At 31.5% G+C, this 27,177-nt stretch overlaps 5 protein-coding genes across 7 annotated transcripts in view; 2 read left to right on the top strand and 3 right to left on the bottom strand.

Moving 5' to 3' along the window:
• LOC105139288 (histone H4) overlaps positions 1-353 on the bottom strand; it is a 20,148-nt gene extending 19,795 nt beyond the window's left edge. The window contains exon 1 of one of the 3 annotated variants that reach the window (XM_011045670.1): positions 280-353. In XM_011045670.1, coding sequence (XP_011043972.1) covers positions 280-301 — 22 coding nt within the window. In that variant the 5' untranslated portion in view covers positions 302-353. Of the gene's footprint in view, positions 1-23 lie in introns of all 3 variants that reach the window. The other 2 variants (XM_011045668.1, XM_011045669.1) reach the window with 2 other exon arrangements.
• A 1,676-nt stretch (positions 354-2,029) lies between these two features.
• Positions 2,030-4,280, bottom strand: LOC105139285 (F-box/FBD/LRR-repeat protein At1g13570-like). The gene is made up of 2 exons (XM_011045665.1): positions 4,154-4,280; positions 2,030-3,762 (listed from the first exon to the last, which is right to left on the bottom strand). Exon 2 carries the CDS (start codon positions 3,742-3,744, stop codon positions 2,191-2,193), a length of 1,554 nt encoding a protein of 517 aa, XP_011043967.1. The 5' UTR covers positions 3,745-3,762; positions 4,154-4,280; the 3' UTR covers positions 2,030-2,190.
• A 7,125-nt stretch (positions 4,281-11,405) lies between these two features.
• LOC105139284 ((DL)-glycerol-3-phosphatase 2) lies at positions 11,406-16,060 on the top strand. The gene is made up of 6 exons (XM_011045664.1): positions 11,406-11,622; positions 12,039-12,263; positions 13,594-13,654; positions 13,758-13,905; positions 14,070-14,149; positions 15,622-16,060. Exons 1-6 carry the CDS (start codon positions 11,541-11,543, stop codon positions 15,752-15,754), a joined length of 729 nt encoding a protein of 242 aa, XP_011043966.1. The 5' UTR covers positions 11,406-11,540; the 3' UTR covers positions 15,755-16,060.
• A 953-nt stretch (positions 16,061-17,013) lies between these two features.
• Positions 17,014-19,703, top strand: CRR28 (Tetratricopeptide repeat (TPR)-like superfamily protein). Its single transcript, XM_011045662.1, has one exon. The coding sequence runs from the start codon at positions 17,630-17,632 to the stop codon at positions 19,451-19,453; it is 1,824 nt and encodes a 607-aa protein (XP_011043964.1). The 5' UTR covers positions 17,014-17,629; the 3' UTR covers positions 19,454-19,703.
• A 3,194-nt stretch (positions 19,704-22,897) lies between these two features.
• Positions 22,898-24,264, bottom strand: LOC105139280 (auxin-responsive protein IAA33). The gene is made up of 2 exons (XM_011045659.1): positions 23,598-24,264; positions 22,898-23,187 (listed from the first exon to the last, which is right to left on the bottom strand). The coding sequence occupies exons 1-2, from the start codon at positions 24,044-24,046 to the stop codon at positions 23,100-23,102; spliced, it is 537 nt and encodes a 178-aa protein (XP_011043961.1). The 5' UTR covers positions 24,047-24,264; the 3' UTR covers positions 22,898-23,099.
• Between the last annotated feature and the right edge of the window lie 2,913 nt (positions 24,265-27,177).

The raw sequence follows: 27,177 nt of genomic DNA, 5'->3' as shown, positions 1-27,177 counted from the left end.
ATCCATAGAGAGTGCGTCCTTGCCTCTTCAAAGCATACACAACATCCATAGCAGTCACTGTCTTGCGACGAGCGTGCTCAGTGTACGTGACAGCATCACGAATCACATTCTCCAGGAAGATCTTGAGAACGCCTCTGGTCTCCTCGTAGATAAGACCGCTGATACGCTTGACTCCACCACGCCTAGCCAGACGACGAATCGCAGGCTTCGTGATACCCTGGATATTATCACGGAGAACCTTCCTGTGCCTCTTAGCTCCTCCCTTTCCCAATCCCTTACCTCCCTTTCCTCTTCCTGACATCTTTGCTTAACCCTCCTTGATTCTCTCTCAAAAATCTCAAACTGGCTTTATGATTGCAGATGTCTATGATTGGACTTGGAGAGGTTATTTTATAGAGAGGGAGGAGGCGTGGTAGCCATTGGATTAAGTGTCGATCCGTGTGTGGGTGTGGTTTAGATTTGGAACCGTCGGATTTTGAGTTCTTGGGTGTGATTGGAGGAAACGGGGAGAGCTGGATCGTTGTTTTTAAAGGTGTTCAAAACCTTTCCTGTACCATTCATTTCGTATATTTTTATCTTTTTATTTTTATTTAATACTCTAATCTCAACCATGTGGCTTCAATTAATAGAATCAGAAACTTATTTCTTTCTTGAAATTAAATTCATACTGAAATATTTAAAAAACATTAAAAAAATTATTAATTTAATTTATTCTTAAAATAAATATATTTTTAAAATATATCTAAATACAAGAAAACACATAATATACTCGGGGAAAGCTTTGTTATATGGGCTCTGTTTGGAGTGAGCCCATGCTCCATGAGAGGGCTTGGAGTGGTATCTGTTTTTACATTACAATTCTGGATTTGTATATGTTTTATCCAAACAGGATTAACATTTACCCCTTAATCTATAATATTTAAATTTATGATGAAACTATATATAGACGAAAATTTATTATTATTACTGACTACTTCGATTACTTTTGATTACTGAGCTGTGTTAATAAATGAAAACTCATTATATTAAACCATTAATTTTTATTTGAGCTAGCATGAATTCTGCTCTAGTTAGCGTTTTGTTTTTTTTAACTAAATGATATGTTTAGGTTTTGGAGCATTTTATCATGTTGTGTTGTTCATATATATATATTCAAAAATATTAACCTAAAATACATAATTCTAATTAAAATTTAAAAATAATTTAATTTGAAATTTTACAATTCAAATTTTAAATACAAGCATCTAAACATAATTTTAAAAATTAAACATTTTAATTTATCAAATCATTATTTCATGTTATGAGTTACTTTTTCAAGTAAAAAAAAACCCTTAGGTGTAGAACATTTTAATTTATCAAATCATTATTTCACGTTATAAGTTACCCTTAGGTGTAACTAATCTTTTTTTAATAAAAAAAATTAAATCGAATGAGAGTTACCTTATATAATTAATAAATTTAAAAATAATTTAAATAACTAATAAAAATATAATATAGTTTAAATTAAAATAAATACAAGATAATCAATAAGTTTAAAAATAATTTAAATAATTAATAAAAATATAATATAGTTTGAATTAAAATAAATACAAGATAATATCTTTTTAAAAAAATTATATTAATAATATATTGAATTGATTCGAATCAACCTTTAAAATCTCATAATAATCCAAATAAAGCAAATTCACAACAAACTCATCCGACATTATGTTGAATGATGAAACTCATAAAAAATCAAACTAAAATATATATAGAATGTTTCAGAATGTATGCGAGGAACATCCTTAACAAGACGAACGAAGAAATTCACTCTAAAAAGAAAAGAAAAGGAAAAGCTAGCCAATACTAAAATGAACCACCAGTTAGAGGCTTGCTCAAGCACCCAAACCAAAACAATGACAAATTTTGACTAAAATAAACAGGCTTTCAAATAGTTGCATTTCAAATTTTAACTTGCTGGTATTAACCCCATAGGGATTAGAAAATCAAATGACAGAAAACAGATGAGCATATGAGAACATACCACGGATGAAATCTCGAACCCAACTATGTATATAAAAACCCTGCGTCACCAGCTAGACAGTTGCTTGCGAGTTACCACCATCTCAAGATTATAGCGCATGTCAAATTATCAGCTTTTGCTGTTATCAAGCTTTATAAATACATAACTAAAAAAAAAACCATGAAAGATTAAAGTATTTCCAGTTCAACTCGTGAAGGTAATTTTGCTTGCATCTTTTGGGCACGATTTCTGGCAGCCTCCAGTTCCCTTGTGTCTTCATTGGAGCTCGACTCCTCTTCCGACCAAAACAACTGTCGCGGATCAATTATCAATTTTTGAAGAGACACGGCATACTTGACTAAGTCCAGGGCAAGTTCAAGATCATAAGTAAGACCCGTAAACCCAACAATTTCCACCACCTTCAGGGATTGATGTTTTTGGCCCCCAGTAGACCTCCATGTCATCTCCCCAAACATTTCTTTAGGTCTTGGTCGTAACTGCAGCGATAATCTATGTAATGAGGGAGAAGCTTCTATCAAAGAGCGGGAATAGAGAAGGCCCTCCTCATCAAACACATCTAAAATCAACTGCATTTGCTTAAGATTGTTTAGTCCAGAGAATTTCTGGATCGGAATGCCCCAATTCATCTGAAGTTCCAAAAAGTTAAGGTAATCATCAAAAGTCTTAAACCCTCGGCACAATGAAAGCTCTTCCAGTTGAGAAAGATAACTTGAAAAATCTGATAACATATCTTCTAATAGATGATCACAGTAAGGTCCCCCAACTGATACCTCGGTTAGTCGAGGAACATCCATTAGAGACATGTTTGTCTTTCTTCCATGATACTTAAAAGAAACAAGATCTTTGGCAGATATCTCAACATTTTCCACAAGATTATAAGCTAAAACCAAGTATTTTAACTTAACAGATGAACTAGAAACTTTCAGATCACCCAGGCATGATGAACGTTCCACATGTAACCCTTCAAGGAATGGAGAATTAGATAAAAGGTGCTCAATAACTTTTCCAGTCACTTCCACAGATATCAAATGCAGGGCCGTTAGAGAATTAAAGCTGGAAGAGCTGCGTGACTGCAGGGGAAAACTGTAGTCTCCGAAAGGCCATTTTGTACAACTTCTCAGATCTAACCTAAACTTTTTAACATCCTTTTCCTTTGCAAAGTGGATCCAACTATCAATTTCACGTTTATATTGATCCACGTCAAAACAAATCTTGAGTTCATCAACACTCAAACCCTGATATTGTTTCAAGGCTTGGTTCACTGAATTCACAAATTTACGCTGTTCAATTGGAAGAATCAATTCCCTCTCCTCGTAAGACTTGTTCTTTATTTCCAACACGGTACTTGAAGCATCGAAGTCCAATAGACCAGGATAAAATGTCCACAAGCATCTCCATCTTCTGGAGACGACACTGATTCTGGCTGCTTCTCTGAATGTCAGTCGAGACAGAATGGTAACCAGAACATCATCAGGTAGTCGACTGATGTAATCATCAGTACTGATGCAACAACTGGAATAAAGAGAATCATTGCAGCTTCTCTTGTTAACTTTCTCCCCCCATATCCACGAAAGTGCCCGGCAATCAACTAATTGTGTTACTTTGCTCACATCAAAATTATAAGACGATCGTGCTGGCGCTGCACCCTTCTTCATAATTAAAACAGCAATTTGGTTCTCCCTTTTGCTCCATAAGCTTGATTCAGTTTCAGCCCTCACCATTTTTCCTCTCTTTCTAACCTAAAATTACAACAAACTCTATTGAAAAAGTAAAAGAGCAGTTTATAAAGTCTGTAAGAAGACAATCAAGCAGACTAAGGCTGACCCTAAAACAAAATATACAGAATGACTAATGCTTTCCCTTTATCATGTCACTACACATAAAAACAAAACGTAAAGCTAATTCTCTCCATCAGCCATGGACAAAATTCTAACATGCCCCACTCCTTTAAGGGTTCAAAGCCCTCCTACATTTACTAAAATAATTCAAGAAAAGGGAAACATTTCTTAACAAATTAATACTGCATTGAAGTCTACATAAAAAGAAAATAAAAAATCCAAGCAATTTAGGCCAATTTCTGAAAAAAACAAAACAAAATAATGGAATTGTTAATGGAACTGTATGGATTACCTCACTGTATTGTTTGTTAAGAACATGTAGCGGTTTATTTCTTCGGACTTCAGAGTACGCAGAAAAAGATCGATCAGAGAGGGCCAGAGGTGAGACGAGGAGAAGGATGCTTAAGCAGAGAACGACATGATGTTTTTAGTGTAGTACGGTGTCATATAACAAGACAGTTTTGTCCTGTTATTTTCCTTTCCTTAAGGTGCTGGGGAACAGGATACTACCGATGCAGCAATAGTAATTATTTTAAAAAGATTTTTTATTTAAAAATATATTAAAATAATATTTATTTATATTTTAAAATTTATTTTTAATATTAACATATTAAAATAATTTAATAATATTTAAAAAAATTAATTTAAAAAATTAACTTTTTTTGAAAATTTCAATATAAAATCAACAAACATCTCTTAATTAGCTAACGTCAATATTTTCAAAAAAACTATAAAAAAAATATTAAAAATATTCGATAATTATACTATACCTAAGTGAATTAGGTCTGACAATCAAATAATATAGATCTTGTTTATTTTTCAAACCCAAGTAAACGTTAATTAAGTATAACTTTTTAAATTTAAAAATAATAACACAATATCAAAATACTAAATTGTCCCCCATAATTATAAAAAATTACATAAAAACAGTGTAAAAGAACAAAAACACTATCATATGCAAAGTTTATTTTTTTATCTTTTTCAATACTAAAAATATATTTTAACTATTTAATAATTTATAAAAACTCAGAAAATCTCTAGGCTTCATGTCTTAATTTTGTTAACTTTAGAGGTAGAATAATATTTTTACTATTTAAATAATCATAAAAAAACTATTATACCCTGCTGAAATGTTTAATGATAAATGTACATATGAAAAGTACTGAAATACTCTTGTAACCAAAGCTTTAATATTTTCAACAAAAAAATAATAATTGAACTTTATACGAAAATGCAATACTAGCCTTATCATAGGCCTTCAATCTTTTACATAAACAATATTTTTTTCCCATAACATAATGTATCAATTTAAAAGTTCAAAATTTTTCTTTTATGATCATATATTTTGAATTTTTATATATACTAATAGTTATAATATAGAATAAAGTCTTCTTGTTACAAACTTTAACAATTAAATCATACAACAACAACTCAAATTTTAAAAAAAAAAGCATGAACCCTTTAAAAATTTATCCAATACTTGGATGGAAACATAAAATTAATATTTTCATCCATAATGGATACCAAAAAAAAGTTTATTTTTGAAGGCTTGAAATAAATCACTTAGAATTAAACAGTTTTTTTATTTTTTCCTCTTTTAATATAACAAATTTATAGAATAAGTTATACAAATAAAAAAAATTGCAATTAAGTTCTACTATATATGAATAAAAAATCTTGTTTAAATGAGTCAGTGCTTATTTTTGCAGTCTAATCATTTTATTGAAAAATTTTAAATTTTTGACCCAAACACAAGTTTGGCACGGTTGCTAGTCCCAGACTTTTAGGTTTAAACCTAGGTGACTTAGGTCTGGCAAACCATGCCATACCCAAGGGGCGTGGGTCCGGCAACCATACCAGGCTCAGGATGCTTAGGTATGACAAGCACGTCTAATTTGATAAATAACAAATAAAGAGGATAATTGTGCATTTTAATTGTTAAGAGAGAGTAAAGAAAGAAAAAACACAAATAATTGATCACTGACGACAATATAACCATTATCTATCCACACACGCCACACCATGTGAAAAAAAAGGACACAATTGCGTATCCATTGAGATGATGAATAACTAGATTTGGCCATCAGAAAGCATCACAACGCTTCTTTAATGGCGTAGACGCCACTCACTCACTAGGAAAGAAAAGGAAAGCTAAAGAAACGCTTCATGAACAGATAAGAAATGAAAAGTGAAACTACTATTACAATCCATAGTAAAAGGTCTCTTGATCTATAATGATTTTCCCACACCATTTAGCTTTTGTTATAGTGATTACCTTTGCTTCTATAATTTTTTAATGCGGTGCTATATGAATTAATTTATTAACATGGTCTTCATGCTTATCCTTGTGTGTTTAAATAAAAGTAATTTAATCTAAATTTTGATATTAATTACTGAGTTGGTCTAAAAAGTAAGACCTTCTGATGTCTATTTTCATCTATTAAGCTAATCGTTATTTGTTAATGACTTGTTTAAGTAACATAGGATAAATAGAAAAAACATGTTTTAAAAAATAATTGATGGAGGATTATTAAGAAAATTATGAATATATAGGGATATTCATTGTGACTTTATATGGAGTAAATTTGTTTCGCCGCTGTAAATCTATTTTGTTTTAACTGGTTCTTTTAATACTTTTTTTTTCTTTTTAAATTTTTTTGTTAAAATGATTTTTTTTTTTTACCAACAAATATTATGGCAATAATCCTACTCATGAAAATAGTGTATAAAATGAGTCCAACCAAAATTTGTTGAGTGTAAAAAAAAGGTCTAAGCGTTGTTAATGTTTTTTCTAACAAAAAATAATTATAAAAACAAATTTTGATTCATTTATTTAATAAAACATATTGAAGATTATATGTTTTCATAAATATTAAAAAGAGTTATTAACATTAATTAAAGACTAAATCATGAATATAAGAAACAAATACAGATTAAGATTATGAATCATGGTGAAGATCCCTAATATATTAGTGTAAGACTTTAGATGGAATAAAAAAACAAATTAGTATGTAAAAAATATCAACAATCAAATACTTGATATGAATTTCATGCAGGCTAATTAAACAAGAGGCATTTTGGTAAATTAAAAAGGAAAAAATCTTTCCTTCTCCTTTAATAGGCCAATGGTTTACATGGAGAGTGAGGAGCTTGGAAATTTATTGTTTGTTCTCTTTCAATCCTTCATTTCCTCTTAATTTAAGGTTTGAAAAGTGAGGATTAAATGAGTCCTTAAAAATTAATTTAACCAAATTAAAAAAGAAAAATCTAGAAAGAAAGGGGTCATAAATTAGAGATTTGATAGAAAAAAGCTTGTAAAAATTAAAAGAGAGAAAATGAGACTTGAAAAGGATTGTAAAAAGGCTTAAGAAATTGGATTAATTAGAATTTGTAAGGTGTTTTGTTCAATTAAATCCATTTTTCTCTTGTTTTTGTTTAGGAGATTGCAAATCCCTAAATTTAGGGTTTATGAGGATTTTTTAGGAAATGCTAAATTGTGTTAATTGCTTGTTAATTGTGATGTTGATGACATGATTAATGGTTAAACTAGAGGAATTTAAAACTAATTATGGAAAAATTAGTTTGTTAATGATTGACCATAAATGAGAAATTTAAAGGATTTGAAAAATTGATTAAATTATGTTAATTTAAGGAGTTTCACTAATGTGAGGAATGCATTAAATTTGGTTGGAAATATTTTAAATTGGGTTGTCATGAATTTGAGTCATGATTATGATTAATTATATGTTTAAGCTTGATTTCAATCCTCAAGGATCAGATTGTGTTGTGTTTGATGAAATATGTGTGCATATTGTTAGGTTAAATATGTTGACAAAGATTTGAAGAAAAAAAACATGATTTTGTATGTTATGTAAATCATTAAATGTGTACAAATTGTCTTGACAATCACATGTATGGTGTGTTACAACAACACAAATATTAAAAAAAAAATTAAGGGTTGCATCATAACATAAAAATATATGAATTATATTATTTTAGACAAAGTTGTAATTAAAGGTTATTATGATAGCCTAAACATGTAAGAAATAAAAGTTTTTATGGCAATCCTAATATGTGGAAGAATGAGCAGTCATGACAACTTAAAATTTCAGAAATTTGGGTTATCATGGAAATTTAAGGTTGTTATGGTAGCCTTAACGCATGAAAAATAAGGGTTATTGCAATAACCCTAATGTATAGAATAATAGGTTGTTATGACAATCCAAGTTCATGGAAGTTTGGGTTGTTATGAAAACTCAAATAAAAAGGATTTAGAGTTATTATGATAGCCCTGACACTCAAAAAATAAGAGTTGCTATGATAGCTTTAATACATAAAAATATGGGTTGTTATGACAACCTAAAAGTAATAAATACGGACTGCTATGATAATTATAAACATAAATAATTATTTATTGATTTTATATATGGTTGAAATATCTAAAATGGACTAAGTTTGTAAAGGTATGTTTGAAAGTTGTGTATTTTAGCACATGAGTTAAATTGATTTCTTAATAAATATGTGTGTTTAACTAAATAGAAATGTTAATTTGTTATTGCTGTGAGTGTTGGAGTAACTTCCAGCATGAGACCTAATTTGTCATGAGCATATACTATAGGAGCTCCAAGTAAGGGTTGCTCTTTGCAATTTATATGTATTATGTACAATTGACATCCTAAAAAACCATGTTTTCGTGGTGGGAAATTGAATCCATTCAAATTATACTTTTAAAGTGGGAAATTGAATTCAATGAAATTATGCCTTCAGGGCTTAAAATTGATATTATTTGAAACCACGCTTTTAGGACATGATAGTGATATTGTAAGAAATTATATCTCGAAACAAGAGAAAATGATATAATGAGAACTTGTTCTTAAGGTAGAAAAAAATGATATCCTTGAAATGACATCTTTAGTAAAAACAATAACATTAAAAAAAGATGCTAAGCAAATAACATAAAAAAAGGTAAGCCTTATTAGTGAAAACTTAAAATGCTAACTTGAGTCAGCTATAGGGTTGGAGATTTTTTATACAATGATAAATTGTTAGTGATGATAATATTTTAAAGAAAATAGAGAAAAAGAGATAAAATGAAATGAAAAATAATAAAGTTGTATGTGTATGTTATAATCTTATGCTTATTTATTGTCTCTATTATTATGTTTTCAGGTCCATATCAACCACCATTGCTAGAGTGATTTAATTTTAGAAATTGTATAGTTTTGTTTATATAGGACTTTTGTATATGCTATCTATATTTTATAAATAAACTCTATGTATTTAAATATAATTAAACTTACATCTTTTAAGATGTACAAGAAAGAAAAAACTAGTTTATTAACTATCTTGTTTTTATTTTATGTTGTACCCATATATTTCTTTTAATAATAATAATAATAATAATACACACATGTTTGTGTGTGTGTGTGTGTGTGTGTGTATTATAATACACAACTTATTGATGGAAATTATTAAGGTAATATGTTTTAAGCCACTTAATTGTAATTGTGATGATTGTGGATGAACACAAGTGATAATGAGCCTAAAATTACTTTTATACGAATATAAGTTGAATGAATTGAATGTAATTTAGGTTATTGTTGTGTTTGTAAGTATTTTATAATACATGATAAAATTTTAAGTAGTGTTCTTATACAAAGAAAACTTAATTAAAATTTCATTAAATTTGATAAACTCTTGAACTCAAATGAGAAGTCATTTGTATGCTAATATACATGTATAATGTACTTCAAATGACACAAATTAAAAACAAATACCCTAATTTTTATTGACAAGTGCACATTGAGAAATATGAAATTGTATTAAAATTATAAGGTATTACATTTTAAAACGAGTATTTAGAGGCCTTTTCATATTTGAATCCTGATTTTTTAGTTATAATCAAGTTGATTAAGGAGGTAATTTGATATTTTAATAAGTATAAAATATAATTAAAAGACCAAAAGTAGCTGACATGTACACCTAGATGCCAACTTTGAGAGACGCTCGTGGTCTTTTAATGACATGTGCGACATTTCTCGGTGACCAAAGGCTCCTTTTCATTGTGTTATTAGAATTTTTATAGCATCTTCTTCCTGGTGGGATAATTTGTTGCTAGTAGCGTTTTTTCCCCTTTATCTCTTTCCTTCACTTGAAATTCACGCTTACCATTTAAAATTTTAGAGTTATCTTGTTTATTGATGTTTCAACTTTGATTCTTATTTTTTTATTTCTAATTTTGATTATTTGTTCTTTTGTAAATTTCAATTTGTTTTTAATTTCATCATTCAATCTCAACTTATGATAAATCTTAATATGTGATATGTTATTTTTATTTTTTAATTTAGTCTTTTTTTATTGTTTTTTATATCCTTTTATTAAATTGATTTTTCTTTTTAATTTTACCCTTTTATAAAAAAATTATAGTTGTCATCTAATTTATTTTTTATTTTAGTTTTGATTTTTATTATTTTAATTTTAATTTTTGGTTTTGGATCCATTTTTATAATTGATTTTTTTTCAATTTTATCATTTAATATTTGATTAGTTGGAGATTGGGCTTCAAGATTTTTTTTCTTCAGATAGAGTACTTATTATCTAATGACCTTTGTCATAAGTTTGAAAAGTTAATGCAAGTTTATATCTTTTTTTTTACTTATTTTTTTATGATTTCATCATTTAATATTTCTTTTAAAATAGGTTTAAATTTTTTTTTTATTGGGTTATCATAATCTCATGACATGAGTTGCATGTTTAATAAGTTAACCCAAATTAACTTAATTTTTATTACTCAAGTTACAAGTTTGTTAAATTAATTTAAATCAATCTTAAATAATATTTAATTGGTTGAGAATTAAGTTATATTATTTTTCCCCTTCTAAAAAAGTTTTCTTTCTATGCTATCATAATTGTTTTTATTTTTATATTTTGTTTATTTGCTGTTGTTGTTTATTTTTTTATTATTTAATTAGAAAAAAATTAACTTATTTAATCTATACATATATATATCTATGATTTGAATAATAATTTTTTTCTTAATTCTTTATGCAATTATGACATATGAATATTATTTTTTACATAAAATAATTGACTCCCCAGTGTAATGCAGGCGTATATATGGTTAAAATCTAAGCAAGTTGTTCATAAGAAAATATTAAATTATTGTTCATATTTAACAGGGTACAAAGTTAAATATTTAAGCATTATATATAAATATAACTCAGTAAAAAAGCCATTTAGTTTTAGTGTATAAAATTTATATTGATGATATCTTTTTCATCGAGATAAAAAAAAACAATTATATACATAATATAAATTACAATCACAATATATATTAAAGGTATAATCCCTAAAGAATAAAATATATTCCATATAAAATCTATTAAATATTTTTGTACATGTAAAATATCAAAATAAAGTTGTTTTTTGTTTTTTGCAAGCAGAGACAATATTTGTCTTCAAGATATCAGTAATATCTTTAAAGAGTCGATTTTTATTTTTTTAAAAATTATTTTATAAGAGTGAATTTTAGACTGGAAATTACAAAACCAGTCAACGAATGAAATGTCGGTGATGTCCCTAGGCTCCTCTCATAGTATCCCTTCCCCTCGAGGCATCCAAGCAATTACGCTGCTTCGCCTTCAAATCCTTCAATCCGCAAGTCCCTCCTCCATTTGCAAATGGCCAATCCTTCCGCTCCTGTTTCAGGAGAAAAGGGACCCATCACTCACGTCATCTTCGACATGGATGGTCTTTTACTCGGTAATTTTATCTGACATGTAGACTTCATTTGAAACTCCATTCACTTTATTTTATTTTATATTTTCCTAATGCATATAGATAAATAGATAGATAGATCTTGGAGTCTTTTTTTTTCAATTCTTAGTTGAATCAACGTGAATATTTATGAGACAAAAAGTTTCTTTGAAATCCCATGTCGCAGTAGCAAGTTTGATCCTTCCTCGTGAAGAGGATAACTTTGGTCCTTTCAAGTGTTAATGGTTTGCTGCCGGTTTTCTCACTTCTGCTAGAGAAAGGTGGCTTATAGTGTCTAAAATGGTGGTGTTATTTTGAAATGTTTGTGGGACTGAGAATGCCGTATAACTGCATCGATTCCATTGGAAATAAAATAAGCTTATACATTTAATGGGTTTTCTTTCAACTTCACTACGCTGCAGATACGGAGAAATTCTATACTGAAGTTCAAGAAATCATACTTGCTAGATACAATAAAGCTTTTGATTGGTCTCTCAAGGCAAAAATGATGGGGAAGAAGGCTATAGAATCAGCTCGGATCTTTGTTGAGGAGACTGGGATTAGTGACTCTCTTTCAGCTGAAGACTTTCTTGTGGAAAGGGAGGCCATGCTGCAAAACCTATTTCCAACAAGTGACCTGATGCCAGGTTTTCTTTATTGCAAAAATTATTTTGCATGACCTAGACTGGATTCTTTCCCTGTTTAATATGTTAGTATATTGATGATTTTTCATTAGCTATCTTGAATAAGAAAAACAAAAAAAGGACCCCAAAAGCTAGGAACAGTGCATTTCTTTCTTTTTATTTTCTAAGAATTGCATTCTATGCAAGTCTTTTCTTTTTAGCCTTATGTTATAGGAAAATGAAACAAAAGAAGCTGTTATTATCTCACTCTAACTGGAACTTGTTTTTGGTGATGTGAATTAAAGACATGTTTTCTGTCTGGTTTCCACACAGAAAAGGATGCTTTCATTGGCACTCCTAACATTCACTTCTTCAGGAAAATGTTTCTGTTCTAAGCCTCCAATAACCTGTAATGCATTAAAATAGGACCAGGAACCAAGTGTTCTCCTAGTAAATCTTCAACACAATCTTGTCTTCAGCTAAACCTAAAGCATTCAACCAGACAATAAACCATCTATGAAGTCTGGATTGTAGCCCTCCAGTTGATTTATTCTGTTATCTAAAAGTAATCAGGATATAGTTCTTTCAATTGCTCCTCTCCATGCCACTCATCCTCAAACTAATCAGGAAACCTATCCTCTTTCTTTTAATCAGCATGCACTCTCCTGTTGTATTCTTTTCAAATGAGAATTTGCATTCCTTGGATGAGAAAAAACATAGCAGAAAGGTCAAGACATGAATACGTGAGGCCTGAGCCTACCTTTGCATTGCATAATTACTTTCAAACCATTAAGATTTAAAGTATCAACACAAATCCTCTTTGACCAAACTCATGATTCACTTGGTAATTGAAAGTGCATGAATGTTGGGGATAGTTGGATCAAGTTCCGTGGAGATGGTTTAACTGAACTTTCTGCCTCAAAATGGGATGACATAAATATTTGAGAGCTTTTTAAAGCTCATCCCAACATTTTCTCCATACTTGAATGCAAGGTGTTACGCTTCTTATTTTTCATAGGAATCTCTTTGAGGAAGGCTTTTTTCCCTTGGAACACTCCATTTGAGAAAGTGAGAAAAGAGGAGAAGTTCACTGGCTACTCTCTTTTCATGTGGAAACTATAAGGGAACATGTAAAACAACTCATAAAAGCCAAAGTAGTGTTTTCTCCCTCAAAATTTTATTTTTAATCATCCTGTGAGGTTTTCAATGTTGTTTGACCACATTTGGACTTGAGATACTCTTATAAATTAATGTAAAATGGGACTTTAGAAGTTTTAGTGCATAATCTCTTGCTTTCTTGTAATGTGAGATCAATTGCGAGAAGAATTTTCCCATGAATCCTTTTTCATTGTAGGGGCAAGCCGTTTGATCAGACATCTCCATGCAAAAGGAATACCAATTGCCGTGGCAACTGGGTATGGTTTATTTATTCATTTCCCATAGATTTTTGTTTTAGTTTTTTTTTTGTGAATGATATGCCTTAAATTTGAGAAGTAATTAACAGGATGTATTTTTCAGCTCTCACAAGCGCCATTTTGGTTTGAAAACACAAAGACACGGTGAGCTTTTCTCATTGATGCATCATATTGTTCTTGGAGATGATCCAGAAGTTAAACAAGGCAAACCATCACCAGATGTATTTCTAGCTGCAGCCAGTAGATTTGAGGTATTTTTGTAGATAGTTTTTCTTTTATAGTTACTGATGAACTGTAAAATATGATGGGATAGGAGTTTGTGGTTGATTCATTTCATCTTTCACTGTTGAGTTAGCTTTTTTTTACTTTGACATCAACAGTGCACTACAGCATATTATTATTTGTAAATTGACAGGGTGGCCCAGTAGATCCAATGAAGATTCTTGTTTTTGAAGATGCACCTGCAGGTGTTCTTGCAGCCAAGACTGCTGGGATGTAAGTGCATTGCTTGTGTATCTCTTTCAACATTTGTCGGATATTTCTAGTTTTTGTTGCCATTCATATTACTTGCTTGACTTGCAGCAGCCAAAACTGCTGTCCATATGTGGGGAATTCAAACATACTTGCCCACTTCCATGTTAGGAACCAAAGCTTGTCTTGTCCAGCTATCCTCTTTGTTCCAAATATTCACCTGGGTCCTCTACTCAATCAGAATTCTTGAAGCATGCTTGCTCTTTTTTAGAACTTTTGATACATATACTCTGTGGATTTCCATCTTGCTTGCTCATACTGATTAGAGCTGCAAAACTCCATTTGGTGGCTCTCTTTTGGGGTTTGGGGGTTCAGGTTATATTTCACTCAAAGTCCAAGCAGGAAAATGCCATATCAAGAAGCATGCAGGTCTTGAAATTGCCATGGGGTTTTTAGATATGACTTCAAATCTAGAGAGAATTTTGGAGATTTAATAGTTTCAGGGTTTCCTTTCAACAAGTTTCTAGTGGATGCAATTTGATAATTTTATATAGGAGATCGAGTTACCCTTATTTTTAGGTATATTATATCAAACATCCATCAGTGTGATTACCCCAGCAATCTGCTTTGTTTCTCAAGACACATTTTCTACTCCTATATGATAATTATCTCATTATATCAACTCTATACATTACAATTTAAGGAATGAATTGTGTACTTTATTGACTCGAAATTTAAGCCATCTAGGTGATCCTAGTACATCTGAGAAACAAGAGGAGTGGCACATGCTTTCCAATGTCCTTATCTTTTAGGGTTTTTTGCCCCACATTTCCATTCAGGGGCACCCCTATTCATGTATATTCTTCCTATTCACGAACACATGTTGGCCACTTGGTGAGTCATGAGGTCCTCTTTATTAAACTAAAGTTATTAAATCCGACCTGTACTGGCAGGTCAACCCAGAGCTTGTTCTGAGTTGGGTTTCCTTTCAAACTGTTTGGACATTGACCTAGCAGGTTAACCCAAGACTCGGGTGAGACCTGACCAAGTCAACTCCAATGATTGATTTTTTTTCCTCTTTCTTAAACGACATCAATTTAGTTAAAAATAACCACACGATTGACCTACAGGTTAACCTGGTGACTTATGGATTGACCTGGTGGCCCACTGACTACGCTATTAACTCTGTTGTCAAGGCTTTCAAGTTATAATTCACAGGCTTGTATCTTCATAATGAACTGATCAATATGGTTGGAAAAGGGGAGGAAGCAAAGAAAGAATAGCTCCCATCATGTCTCTTTTGCTGGTTATAACGTGCCCTGCAGGAAGATTTGCCTCTTTTCTTTTGGAAAATGCATTTGGTTTAATGACATTTATCTTAGGATCATAGGTCCCTGATAGTTGGGAAAGGCATTTGACATGATGCAATTTAGGAATTTTTGACATTTGAAATTGTTGCATGGCTGATAATATATTTTGTTGCACATACCATGCAGGTCTGCGGTAATGGTTCCAGATCCGAGGCTGGATAGCTCTCATCATGAAACTGCAGATCAAGTTTTAAGTTCCCTGTTGGATTTCAACCCAAGTTACTGGGGCTTGCCTCCATTCGAGGGTGTGGAAAGCTGAATGTGCAAATTTATTTGCGTCATGGTTAGTGTACCATGAAAGAGAAGCTACCTTTTAAAACTCCTCGATCTTTTTGTCTAATGAAAGCACATCTATTCTTCGGGCAAACATTTAACATATTCTCATTGAGGATTAGCCATATACTATATATCTTCAAAGTAATATTCAACTTTCATTGTATTGCTATTGTTGCAAGGACAGAAATCTACTTGGCTATTAGAGACCCATGTAACAAATGATTCAGATTGAATTTGCAGCATAATGTTTATGGTTTCATTGAAATGCAAATTGCCGTTTTCTTTCTTTTTCCTGAGCCAAACATATGCTGACAAGAAAGAAAATGATGAAAAGTTGTGGATATTCTGCCAGTGCCAATGTGAAGGAAAATGTCAGCTGCGACTTGTTCATACGGAAGATGACAAAAAATTGAAATGGCCATGCATCAGGGTGATGAGATTTGCATCATTTTGCCGCTACTTTTTCTTTCCCGGCATTTGATTTAGGCAAAGTGCAATATTTTCTATATTTCGCATAATATCTCAGTTCGGTACTGTTTCAATTTCACATCGAAATTTGTAATTGTTGCCATATATCTCTGCAATTTATATTCAATCTAGAGATTGGACCTGCCATAGCAGCCATATCGACTCTATTAAGCTATTCATTTTCACCATCACTTTGATTTAGCCAATCAAAATATCAACATCTTTTCAAAGATTGCCATTTGAATTTGAAGCGTTACTCCTGTCATGTCAGGATATAGATCAAATCACTTGAGAATGTAACTAGGCCTGTTCCAAACGTTCATTCAGAGGCGTTGCAGGGATCCCATTCTGCTGAAAAGGTCAAGCTTTTACTTGAAAAGGCACCTGGACAACTGCTAATGTGTTGGAGCTTCTTAGCATAATTGTGAACAGTCAAATTGGTATTGCTGAAATGATGGTAGAAGAAATTAATTATGGCTTTTCAGTTCATGAAGAAACGAAGCAAATCATCTTTTGATGGCGGGAAGGGACATCCAACCAATAGTGTTTTGGAAGATGAAACACTTATGCGCATGGTGGTTTTTCTGATTGATACGCTAACAAACCCATCAATAAGCAGAGATTACTCCTATTTCTTCCATCATCCTTGCCTGCAGGAACAATTAAAAAAACCCATCAATTTGGAAATTCGTATTTTCTTTGAAAAAAAAAGGAAGAACAGAGAGACAAAGTAACGTCATTTGGCAGTAGAAATAAAAGACCTAGCTCCAAAGAATGATCCCAGCTGCAAGATACCATCCTCTTTCCCCTGTCATTCATGCTTGTAAGAACAACCAAAAATTTAGCTTCAATAACCATTTTTTTAAAAGAAGAAAGATGCATAACCAAATCAACGATGTTTGCTAGCACAATTAAACCAATCACCTAAAAAATTAACAAATTCCTATTAAAATCGAACAAAAAAATGAAATTAAACGTAGATTCACTGATTTTTTGTGACGAAAAGGGGGAGAAGAAGTTTGGGATGGCTAGGTCAGTTGCTGGTGGTGTACATCATCGGCAAGGGAGAGTCTGTTTTGTCAGTCTGGAGAGGGAAAATTGTCAGCTCAATATCCAAGCTAAAGGCGAGGGAGAGAGCAAAAGACCATGTTGAGGCAAATGGACAGGACACAAAATCAAAATAAAAAAAATATATATTTTTTTAAAATATTTTAAAACGTAAAAACAAACAACCCTTAAAAATATAATCAAACACTACCTCGTATGCACACTAGTCGAACCAGAGCAACCAAACATTTATGGAGGCCTGCCCTCTCTGGGCTAAAACCAAGAAGACAACACTGTTATTAGCAGTTGAATCTGCCGAAAACTGAACAAAATTGGATTGAAAATGGTTCTGGGAGTCATACAAAGCCCACCTCCTCAGATCGTGACCTCCAAGCCCACCAATCATTACAACCTTCTTCTGCAGCATTTGAATGAATGCAAGGACATGTCACAGCTCAAGCAAATCCACGCTCTCTCTCTACGTTCTACCTTGCCAAACCACTCAACCACTCTCTTTCTCTACAGTCGAATTCTCCATTTCTCTTCCCTCCATGATCTTAACTACGCTTATCGAGTGTTCGATCAAGTTGACAACCCTAATTCGTTTATGTGGAACATTCTTATCAGAGCCTGTGCACAAAGCCAAAGCGCTCATCTTAAACGAGAAGCTATTTTGCTGTATAACACTATGCTACAGCGATCATCACCCTTCCCCGATAACCACACCTTCCCCTTCGTTTTAAAGGCTTGCGCATATCTGTTTGCTTTGTTTGAAGGGAAACAAGCACACGCCCACTTGTTAAAACGTGGGTTTCAATCTGATGTTTATATAAATAACAGCCTCATTCATTTCTATGCTTCCTGCGGTAGTTTGGAGTCCGCAAAGAATGTGTTTGATAAAATGCCGCAGAGAAGTTTGGTTTCATGGAATGCCATGATTGACGCTTTTGTTCTGTTTGGTGAGTTTGAAACTGCCTTGCAATCGTTTGTTCAGTTTCAGCAGCAGTTCTTTGAGCCAGATGGGTATACAATTCAGAGTGTTATAAATGCTTGTGCTGGCCTGTGTGCTTTGTCTCTGGGGATGTGGGCTCATGCTTTTTTGTTGAGAAACTGTGGAGTTTCTGTAGCTAGAGATCATGTTTTAGTTAACAATTCTTTGTTGGATATGTATTGCAAATGTGGGTCGTTGGATATTGCTACGCAGATCTTTGAGGGGATGCAAAAGCACGATGTAACTTCATGGAATTCAATGATTTTAGGATTTGCCATGCATGGAAAAGGTGAGTTAGCATTGGAGTGTTTTGAACGTATGATTAGGATATCGAGATTTGCTCCGAATTCTATCACGTTTGTTGGGGTTTTGAGCGCGTGTAACCACAGGTATATGGTTAATGAGGGCCGCAAGTATTTTGACATGATGGTTAACGAATACAAGATAGAACCTCAGTTAGAACACTACGGATGCCTAGTCGATATCCTGGCCCGTGCTGGTTTGATTGATGAAGCTTTGGAATTGGTTTCAAGCATGCCCATGAAACCAGATGTTGTTATATGGAGGAGTCTCCTTGATTCCTGTTGCAAGAAAAATGCAAGCATCGAGCTAAGTGAAAATATAGCTAGGCAGATCCTTGAGTCAGAAGAAGCTGATTCTAGTGGAGTTTATGTGCTCTTATCCAGAGTCTATGCATCGGCTAGCAGGTGGAATGATGTTGGCTTGGTTAGAAAATTGATGACAAACAATGGCATATTGAAAGAGCCTGGCTGTAGTTTGATTGAGGTAGATGGTGTTACCCACGAATTTTTTGCTGGGGACACCTCTCATCCTCAAACTAGAGAAATATATCAGGTTTTGAATGTGGTTGAAGAAAGGATAGATTCAACAGGGTATAAACCTGACTATTCGCAAGCACCTATGGTTGATGAGCTGAACACTAGCAAGCGAGACAGTCTTAGGCTGCACAGCGAGAGACTTGCCATTGCTTTGGGGCTTTTAAACTTGAAACCAGGAGTGCCAATACGTATTTTCAAGAACCTTCGGGTCTGTGACGACTGCCACAAGGTCACTGGATTAATTTCTGAAATCTTCAATGTGGAGATTATTGTGAGAGATCGCGTTCGATTCCATCACTTTAAAGACGGTTCCTGTTCATGCATGGATTATTGGTGATGGTATTTAGTGTCATTGCTCTGCTCATGCAAGGCCCATCTTAGTTATAGCATTCAGAAAGTGGCTGTATGATATAGTTTTACATTATCTCAGTTTTTGTACATTAATTTAAAGGTCTGTTATGCCAACAAGAGTGACTCTCATTCAGCTGGGGACTTGTGGAAACGGATTGAATGCCGCAGAAAATGTTTCCAACAAGGGACCCGATGCCAGATATTATTCATTGCACTAATTATATGCAAAGATAAATAAACACGTGAGCTGTAAATAAAACTATGAACTTAAATTGCTCAAAAGCTTGAAAGAAACTTGTCTTTAAATTGTGTATTAGGGCATGTCAGATAACTACAATAAGTACTCCCCTTTCAATACTAAATTACCGGTTGTTTTCAATTTAAAAAAAAAATTATTTTTTTCTTTATTTCAAATTAATATTTTTTCATGTTTCGTTAAAAATAATTTTTAAAAAATAAAAAAATATTATTTTAATATATTTTCAAGTAAAAAAATATTTAAAAAATAACAGCAAGTATTCTTTTAAAAATACCCTAAAATCTTGAACCTAGCTCTTTTCCTACAAAATAGGAAAAATTACCAATCTACAAGAAATCATTTATTTCAAAGACTAGAAAAACACTTTAATTTCTCTGTTGGATTATATAGAAAAAGCTCTCAACTTGTATCCACACGATCACTTAGCCTATGATTTCTTCTAAGCCCACCAAGCACTCTCAGAATTAAAGTTATTTTAGCCCATGATGATCGCTGGCTGCTAGCATTATTTGAAATATTAGCCTTGGATATTCTTCGATCGTGCAACTACTTCTTCTATAAAATAAAAGGCTCATGGCCACACTTAAAAGGACAATAATACACATGCTTCCTTTTATTTATTTTTATCATAAGCAAGTATATAGTCTGGTTTTCTAGATTTATGGTACATGTTTAAGTTACGGCTGGAAATGTAAGGACCCAAATTATGTGTTATTATGGCATCAGTTCCATAAGAAACGTCAAAGCTAGCCATCAATTACTGTGTAATTGTAGTGGTTAACAAGGGATCAGCATAGGAAAGGACCACATGTACTTGCGTGCATATATAGAGTCTAGTTTTTCATGGGAGCACGAGATACATATTTATATTTATGTCAAGAAATTATCATTTTATTCTTTGAATGGAAAAATAAAAGTTTGGGCATTGAGGGTGATCATTAAAATATTTTTAAAGGATACATTTATTTTCTCTTAGAATTTTTAAATAGTAAAGTAAAGGACATATTTGTCTTTATAAAAGGTTTATTTTTGTCCTTTCACATGATTTTTTTTTTAATGGAGGGCATATTGATCTTTTTGTGCAAAATAATTAATTTTTATGAAAAAAATTATTTGTGCATTCTTATTATATGTCGATGAGTAAATGATATTTACGTTTTATAAGTTACGCATGCAACACATATAGGCAGCCAAACTTGTTTTTCTACCATGTAGTTGGAAAAGTTATCATGTTCTTTTTTTTCTTGATGTGGTGTATGATGTTGGATAATTGTTAGTTTGTTGTTGGTGGTTATTTTTTTTTTCCTCTTATATTCTAAAAAATATATATTTATCCCTTTTGTTTTTAGTTCAATCTTAGTCCTTATTTGTTTGGTTTTTTATTTTTGTTCTTAGTTTTTTTATAAAAGTTTTATTTATTTTCAATTTAATCTTTCAATTAAATTTTATCATATTTTTTTCAATTCGGTCCATATTTTTTTTATTTTTAATTTTTTTCTTGACCCTACTGTTGAAGTTTTATTAGTTTTTAATTTCATCATTCAATTAAGGTTTATGTTGTATTATTTTTTTTTAATTTGACCCTTATTCTTTTGACTTGTTTTTTTTTTGTTGAAGTTATTTTTATTTTCAATTTAATCTTCTAATTGAAATTTCTTTTTTTTTGTTGAAATGTAAGTATATAGTTGAACATATAAAAGAAAACAAAAGGTATAAAACCCTTATAGCTAAATTCCATTCTAATTTTTTGATTTGACTCTTATTATTTTGACTTGTTTTTTCTTTTGTTAAAGTTATTTTTATTTTCAATTTAATCTTTTAATTAAATTTTCTGGTTTTTTTTTATATGTCCGTATATAGTTGAACATATAAAAGAAAACAAAAGATATAAAACCCTTATAGCTAAATTCCATTCTAATTTTTTGTGAAGCCTATATTTTTGTGTTATGCCTGGAGAGAATCTCACATTTCATTCTTGAGGCAGTGGATTCAGGAGATTGGAAGCCAATTACTATCATGCTATCAGCAAATTGGGACCCCGTATCTCGCATCTTTTTTTTTGCAGATGATATGCATGCTCCTATATATTTGCTGTAGCGAATGAGGGACAAATGAAGCAGGTTCTGAGTTGCCTTAACTACTTATTTTGTGAAGCTTCTGGTCAGAAGGTTAAGTGTTGCTAAAACTAAGATATTATTTTCGAAGAATGTCCCCGCTAGTTTTGCAGGATTAATCAGCCATAGTAGTGGTTTTGCTAAGACTGATAATCTTGGTAAGTACTTGGGATGTGTTAAGACGGAAATCACAGCCACGCCGCTGCCACAATAGCGATGTGCTAAGACCGGAATCTCGTATTTTTTTCAATAAAAAGAGGCGCAATGACCAAAAACTTGGATTGCAATTTCTTTTTTACTACAAACTAATCCTACTGTACCTTGTGCACCAAATAATTCATTTTGAGGTGCTACAATAAACCATCAGTTATATTACTCGAAGTGATTTCCGTGGATTCGATGCTTCTAACCTAGCTAGCCTAGCTAATCTTGTGTCAATTAGGAGTGTTTGGCTATGCAGCCCGTGTCTCATTGTATAGTATTCAACAAATGCATAAATATTCTATGTGTTGTATTATTTATAGTAGTTAATCGTTGCATATATTTATATATATCCAACAAGACATTTCATGTAGTATTTGAGCAAGTTATCGACACAAGTTGAGAACTAACTTAACTAGTAGACCAATAAAAACTTTACAGCGAAAAATAATAATCTGACACTGAAAATTACCTATGACTAACTTGTACTGTTTCTGAAGATTCTATTCAGAGTTCTTAGATAAATAACTTAAACACCTAATCTAATAAATGAATCTATTTTAAATATTCAACTAGTATAGTGATGAGACAACGTATAACTAATAGTCTCAATCAAAAAGGACAAAGGCTTGTTTTAAATTTATAAGCTGTCAATTCATTAGAGCTAGATAAAAATATATTCGTGAGAAATAATTAATGAATCACGTATACGTGAAAGGATTTGATAATCTTTTGGTTCATATGGGCACGTATACGTATGGTATAAGGTTACTAGTTTCTGACTAGATAGCCCAACTAATTACTAAAGCGAACGTGTACCGACCTTCCTTACAGCATGCAGCTACAACGACCGAAATCGGGAAATTAAAGTTCTTTCATTCATGGAAGGAAACGAGGTCCTTTACGGTTTACACACGGAAGAACTTCATGTCCTTCAAAAGACACCTAGCTTAATCGCCACCATCTTTTCCATAATAAAAACACGTAAAACCAGTTTTTCAATAATAAAGTGTACGTATATATAACTTCCATGGCTTCTTACACCTTGATCAATGCAATCATCGCACAGCCGTCCCTCCTGTTGCCTTCCTTGAATTCCCCTTTGCGGGCAGTATCCTGATCCTCTTGGCCACACGCACAAAATCTCTATTCACACCGAGAGAAGAAAATTAGGAGCCAGCAATAGTGTCATTCATAACCAATAATTGATGATCATCAAAAGAATAAGAAAATAACACTAATACATGTTATTGGGTCTGCATGCTCTAGCTTGATAATTAACGAATAATTATATCAATCATCGTTGGATCATATAATATATCGATTTATATGGTGTATATTGATCTACTAATTGACATGTCAACAGATCTATTACTGTATAATTGAGTCCGTGAGAAAAATACCACCTCTATCATGGATTTTAAACAGAAATTGGATAGTGTTGGATTGGAAGAGAACTCGTGTTTCATACTAAAAATAAATGATATACTCCTATATTTAGTCAATGATATCAAAACATGGAAATATAACAAGTCCAAATGATAGCGTATACGTACTTCCAGTTAAGGTCACCGGCAAGAAGGAGATCATTTTCAATGTCTTCATAGGCAATGAGATGACCAGGAATCGCATTTGAAAGATCAAGATCATGATCACTAACACTATCTGATGCTGATGATGTGTTCAGTCCTGAATCGCTGCCAGCTCCAATATCAACAAACATCTGCCTTAGAGCCTTTGCAAGGCTATGATAGCTTTCATGCTTATGAAGGCTAATTCTCTGGCAGATCGAACGGCCCTCGAGAGCAACTGTCACCGGAGGGATAATGGTGGAAACAACATCGTCATCTTCAAAGCCAGGGAAGGTTATAGGCTTAGCCATGAAGTTGGGTACAGAAGAAGTTGGTCGAGTGTACTGGCTCATGTTTGGGAATGATCTTCTAATCTCTTGCCATCTTCCTTTCAAGGAGTCTTCTCTTTTTTTAGAACCAAAACTACTGTTCATGATAACTTTTTCCCCTTGCTTGATCTCTCTATTGGGTGGGAATTATATATGGAAAAGTGTTTGTGATCTTTCGGAAGAGATACAGCTAACAAACTGAAAAGGGTCCTTGGTGGGATTTATGCAAGAGGGAGAGAGAGCGTGCGTGCGTGTTATTGAGTAATAAATACACGGAAAAACAAGTTGCAGGAGATCGTGGAGGGGTTGAGAAAGAGAGTGGGGGGGGGGGGGGGGGGGGGGGGGGGGAGAGAGGCAGTGAACCTCTAGGGGAATGGGGTGCTTGTGTGAGTTTGAATTGTTGCATGTATTTGTTATGCTTTTGGTGAACATATATATAAATGAGAGAGAGAGAGAGAGAGCTCAAACGCTGGTAAGGTAAGGCTTAACGAGAGATAGAGAGAGCTCAAACGCTGGTAAGGTAATTAGGTAAGAAAGGCTTAACTTGATTTTTGTTTCTTTTCTAAATTAATGTTCTCTATTTGAGAACTATGAATCTATAACTCGTTCTTCCCTTGCATCTCCTAGCTTAGCTAGTTCTTCCCTCCCTGACTACACAACGCCCCCAGAGCTTTCTGCCCTGTTCTTCACGTCTCTGATCTGATTTGTTATATAAGCAAAATAGTTTACCAAAAAAATATATATATATATCTATATATACAAGTGAGTGTAAGAGACAAGGAAAGAGAATTATTAGCATGTAATAAAAGTTCTTTTACACTTTCATCCTCCGATTTTTTTTAAAGGGTTGGACTTTCCATTGTAGCAATAAATATTAAAAGGTTGGACTTTCAGTGTCGTAATAAATAAAGATTAGTTCTGCTGATTTAGGTTTTTTTTTAATATAATTGTTTTAAATTAGATTAATTAAAAATTAAGATTTATAATTTTTTTCATTTATTTTATATATGATTATTATAGTTTTATAATTTGAATTGCATATTAAGTAGGTTAACTTAAGTTTTTTTAATTATTTTTTTAATTGCATTATTTACTGTTGATTTAATTCGGAATTAAGTTTTATAATTTATTTTGGTTTGTATTTTATGATATTATCCCGGTTTTATTACATGAATTACAGGTTAGGTTAGTTGATTTTGGAGGATTTTATATAATTTTTTAATTATTTTTTTATTTTTACCCTTTAATATTGAGTTGAGTGAAAATTAAATTTAATAATTTTTTTAAAAAAAATTTATATAATTATCTCAATCTAGTGACTTAAATTTGTCAAATTAACCCGAATTGATTCAATTTATTTTTTAGTTAAATTTTATTTTAAATTTCATCATTCAATATTGAGTTGTTTGAAAATAAGGTTTAATAAAAAATATTTATTTATTTTCTATAAGGTTATTATGGTCTCCTGATCTTAATAGCAAATTTAACATGTTAGCTCAATCTAATATTTTATTATTTTAATATTATTTTTTAAATATCATTTTGATTTTTTTTAAATAAAATTATATTTTTATTGATTGTGTGGGACATTTTTGAACTTCTTACATCATTCTAATTATATACTTATTCAATTCTTTTATAATTTAATTTAATTTAAAAAAAAACATATTTACAAGATCTGAATGTTTTAAAATATTTTTTAAAAAAATTCAATATAGAGTGCAGCGGGGGCAATAATGTAGTTAGCAGCTATAACTATTGCTAGCTCTAGCTTGCATGGCCACGAGATGGAGATCAGGATGTTTGCTTGCAAACGAAAAAGATGGTGTGTCCTCGGAATTTGTACACATTTTTTTTTATTTTTTGCATTATATTATATAGATGACAATCGCAAATTTAAAAAATAATATTTATGGGGATGGTTATTAAATGCGTGAAGAAAAGGCGAACTCAAAAGGAGTGCTCCATGTAAATAATTCATCAGGAATATTTATATATATATATATATATATATATATATAGAGAGAGAGAGAGAGAGAGAGAGACGTGTCTAGAAAATTGAAATGCATGGGCTGTGTAAACGACCGCGCTGCGGTCGGCGAACGCATCGCTTTCTTTGACTCTCAGGTGGTCGGGAACTCCAAATGCCTCCTTGGCTACTCTTATTTTTAATTCTATTAAAATGAGTTCGGTCCCTTGCGCAACCAAAAGACAATCATAACCTTACTCGATTAGAGAAATAAAAGAGCCAACGGGGTTTCGTAAGATCACTAGATTCAATGCCCGCGTGAAATCACAGACTTACAGTATGCTTGTATATTATTATTGTGGGTTTATTAAAAAAATAATATGAAAAAAAATTATTATAATTTATAATATTTAAAAATATATATATAATTAAATTTTTAATTAATTTAATATTTAAAAAATAAAATAAACAAAGAAAATTTTAAAAAAAATCATAATAAAAAAATCATGTGGGGAACATTATAGCAATTCAAATGTTTTAAAAAAAAAATTAAATTCTTAACCAACTCAATATACAAAAAATAAAATGAATAAAAAAAATCATGCAAGGAAATACTATAGCAATCTATAGTATTTAATGAGAAAATCTATAGTTGTAAATCTCAACCTGCTCGATATTAAAAATAATAAAATTGATAAAGATAATTTAAAAAAAATTATAACAAAAAAAATCATGTGAGGGAACATTGTAGCAATCCACAATATTTTAAAAAAAAACTACGAAGCTAAATTCTCAATCAACTTAATATGAAAAAAATAAAATCGACAAAGACAATTCTGAAAAAAAAAATCATAAAAAAAAGAAGAAGACAATTTTGAAAAAAAATAAAAAAATATGAAAAAAGTTAAAGCTGAATTCTCAATCAGTTTAATATTAAAAAAAAATTGACAAAGATAATTTAAAAAAAAACACATAGAAAAACATTATAGCGAAATAAAATCATGTAAGGAAATATTATACCAATTTATAATGTTTTAAATAAAAAACTATGAGGTAAAATTCTTAATCAGCCAGATATGAAAAAATAAAATCGACAAATACTATTTTTTTAAAAAAAATCATAAAAAAGAAGAAAAAAATCATATAGAGAAATATTATAGTAATTTATAATGTTTTTTTTTAATTACAAAACTAAATTTTCAATCAGTTTAATATTAAAAAAATTGATAAAGATAATTTTTTTAAAAATACAAAAATAAAAGACAAT

Source organism: Populus euphratica, unplaced genomic scaffold, assembly GCF_000495115.2.
Source record: "Populus euphratica unplaced genomic scaffold, PopEup_1.0 scaffold141.1, whole genome shotgun sequence".
NCBI classification, from domain to species: Eukaryota; Viridiplantae; Streptophyta; class Magnoliopsida; order Malpighiales; family Salicaceae; genus Populus; species Populus euphratica.
This window is presented reverse-complemented; position numbering and strand designations above follow the sequence as displayed.